Source organism: Scylla paramamosain, chromosome 49 (genome assembly GCF_035594125.1).
Source record: "Scylla paramamosain isolate STU-SP2022 chromosome 49, ASM3559412v1, whole genome shotgun sequence".
Taxonomy (NCBI): domain Eukaryota; kingdom Metazoa; phylum Arthropoda; class Malacostraca; order Decapoda; family Portunidae; genus Scylla; species Scylla paramamosain.
Genome location: NC_087199.1, coordinates 405,001 through 407,500, shown reverse-complemented (window position 1 = coordinate 407,500; position 2,500 = coordinate 405,001). Strand labels below are relative to the sequence as shown.

The window sequence follows — 2,500 nt, the reverse complement described above, 5'->3', positions numbered from 1 at the left end:
TTTTAAATTTATTTGCTGTTATTACTGTGAAAATGCTGTTAATCTGTCACTAGAACCGTAAAAACTCCCTTGAAAACCTGCGCTACTTCATTTTTGGGTCATTTTAAACTGTTTATCCCGTTAATTATGTAGGAAACTTGCTAATCTGTCACTGGAACCGTAAAAACACCCTTGAAAACTTAGCCTAACTAAACCGAACCTCACTAAACCGTACCAAACCGTACCAAACCGTACCAAACCTAACCAAACCTTATCATACCGTACCAAACCTTACCAAACTGTACCAAACCTAACCAAACCTAACCAAACCTTACCAAACCTAACCGAACCTAAACGAACCTAACCAAACCTAACCGAACCTAACCAAACTGTACCAAACTGTACCAAACCTAACCAAACCTAACCAAACCTAACCAAACTGTACCAAACTGTACCAAACCGTACCAAACCGTACCAAACTGTACCAAACTGTACTAAACTGTACCAAACCTAACCAAACATTACCAAACCTAACCAAACCTTACCAAACCTTACCAAACCTCACCTGACCTCACCCTAACCTTACCAAACCACACCGAACGTCACCCTAACCTCCCCCTTCCCTCCCCCCCAGGTACATCATCACCTGTGGTACTGATGGTGAGGTACGGGTGTTCGAGGGACTGGATGACGACGACTGCAAGACTCATGTGGTTGCGGACTGTGCTTCTGCCATCGCCTATAGGGTGAGTTAGGGTGACCTCTGCGACACCCTAGATAAAGGGATTTTTAGGGTGATTTGTTTATTTGTTTGTTTGTTTGTTTGTTTGTTTGTTTGTTTGTCTGGTTTCACCCTAATATTGTCCTCCATGTCTTCAGGGTGAGGAAGGAAGGGTGTATTGCATTTCTCACCCTAATCACCCTACCTCTACCTCACCCAGTCACCCTATTCACCCAGAAACACCCTCTCTCCCAGTTTCCCAGTTCAGCCTATTCACCCTGAAACACCCTCTCTCACCCTATTCACCCTGAAACACCCTCTCTCACCCTATTCACCCTGAAACACCCTCTCTCACCCATTTCACCCTATTCACCCTGTCTCCCTATTATCCTAATCACCCTGCCTCACCTTTTTACCCTAATCACCCTATATTCACCCTAATCACCCTGCCTTCACCCTAATCACCCTAACTGCATACCCACACGGTGACGCAAATTGTTTATTTCATTCGGTCAAAGGTGAAGACATACCTGATAAATATTACATATGTGTAGCGTTACTAAATGTTGTGTAATGTGTCACACCCTAATGTATCACTAATTTATGCATTACGCTAATCAGGGCAATCGACCGCTCGTAATAGAGGTGCGGAACTCGCGTGTCTGGGGTGTTAGGGAGGCCTGTCACCGAGCAACACGTGCGTTTATGCGGTACACGTCCGTTCCCTCCTGGAGTGCTCGCAGCCTCACTCAGCGTCACAAAGGAATCTGTCTCCTTCCTTTGTTCCGGCTGGTCCTCGGCGCCTCACCTGTCTCACCCTTAGCCTCCTCGTCTCACCCTTAACCCCCTTGTCTCACCCTTAGGTCACCAATAGTTTCTGGGTGACTCGTTCCTCTATCTCCCTCTGTGTCTTGTTTACCCTTCGCGCTGTGTCGTCAACTTCGTCACGTAAACAGCAGCCTCACTACCTCTCTGCGGCTAACTCTCCACAGCTAGTCCTTCTCACGCAGCTTCACTACAATTAACTACTGCAGTGAATATAGTTCCCTTAATCTGTGCACGGAAATTGACTTAACTTTGAACACGGGAGGTTAAGACGCCACTAACTCATTGCATTAGTTCGCAGCAAGTGTCGTTATACAGAACGCTTAATGCAGAACATGTTACGTAGCATATATTTCTTTATTCTTGCATCAATACTTCCCTAACACTTCCAGAACCCTAGCTTCCTTCACTGGTGGCGGTAACACTGTCCTTGCCTCACCCTACCTTCACCCTATGACCTAATCACCCTATCTCACCCTATATCACCCTATCTCACCCTATATCACCCTATCTCACCCTAGGATGGCAGCTTCCTGGTGGGCAATGACAGCAATCTGGTGCAGGCGTTCACCCTAGAGGACGGCTCACCCTGCGGAATCATCACCCGCTTCTCGGCACCCTCCACTCACATTGTGGTCAGCGCTGACGGCAAGACTGTGGCCTGTGCTGGAAGGTGTGTGTGTGTGTGTGTGTGTGTGTGTGTGTGTGTGTGTGTGTGTGTGTGTGTGTGTGTGTGTGTGTGTGTGTGTGTGTGGCACCTTCTGGCATTACAGGGTGTACCAGAAGCTTGTATTTCTTAATATATCAGTTTTTTTTTATTAAATTTTGCTTATTTAATGTATATTTTTTTCATTTGCTCATAAACTCTCTCTCTCTCTCTCTCTCTCTCTCTCTCTCTCTCTCTCTCTCTCTCTCTCTCTCTCTCTCTCTCTCTCTCTCTCTCTCTCTCTCTCTCTCTCTCTCTCTCTCTCTCTC

The 2,500-nt window shown here is 46.4% G+C and overlaps 1 protein-coding gene across 1 annotated transcript in view; it reads left to right on the top strand.

Moving 5' to 3' along the window:
* The window catches only part of LOC135095463 (WD repeat and HMG-box DNA-binding protein 1-like), a 14,715-nt gene that overhangs the window by 445 nt on the left and 11,770 nt on the right, over positions 1 to 2,500 (top strand). Inside the window, 2 exon segments of the mRNA XM_063996312.1 lie at positions 614 to 725; positions 2,047 to 2,198. Coding sequence (XP_063852382.1) covers positions 614 to 725; positions 2,047 to 2,198 — 264 coding nt within the window.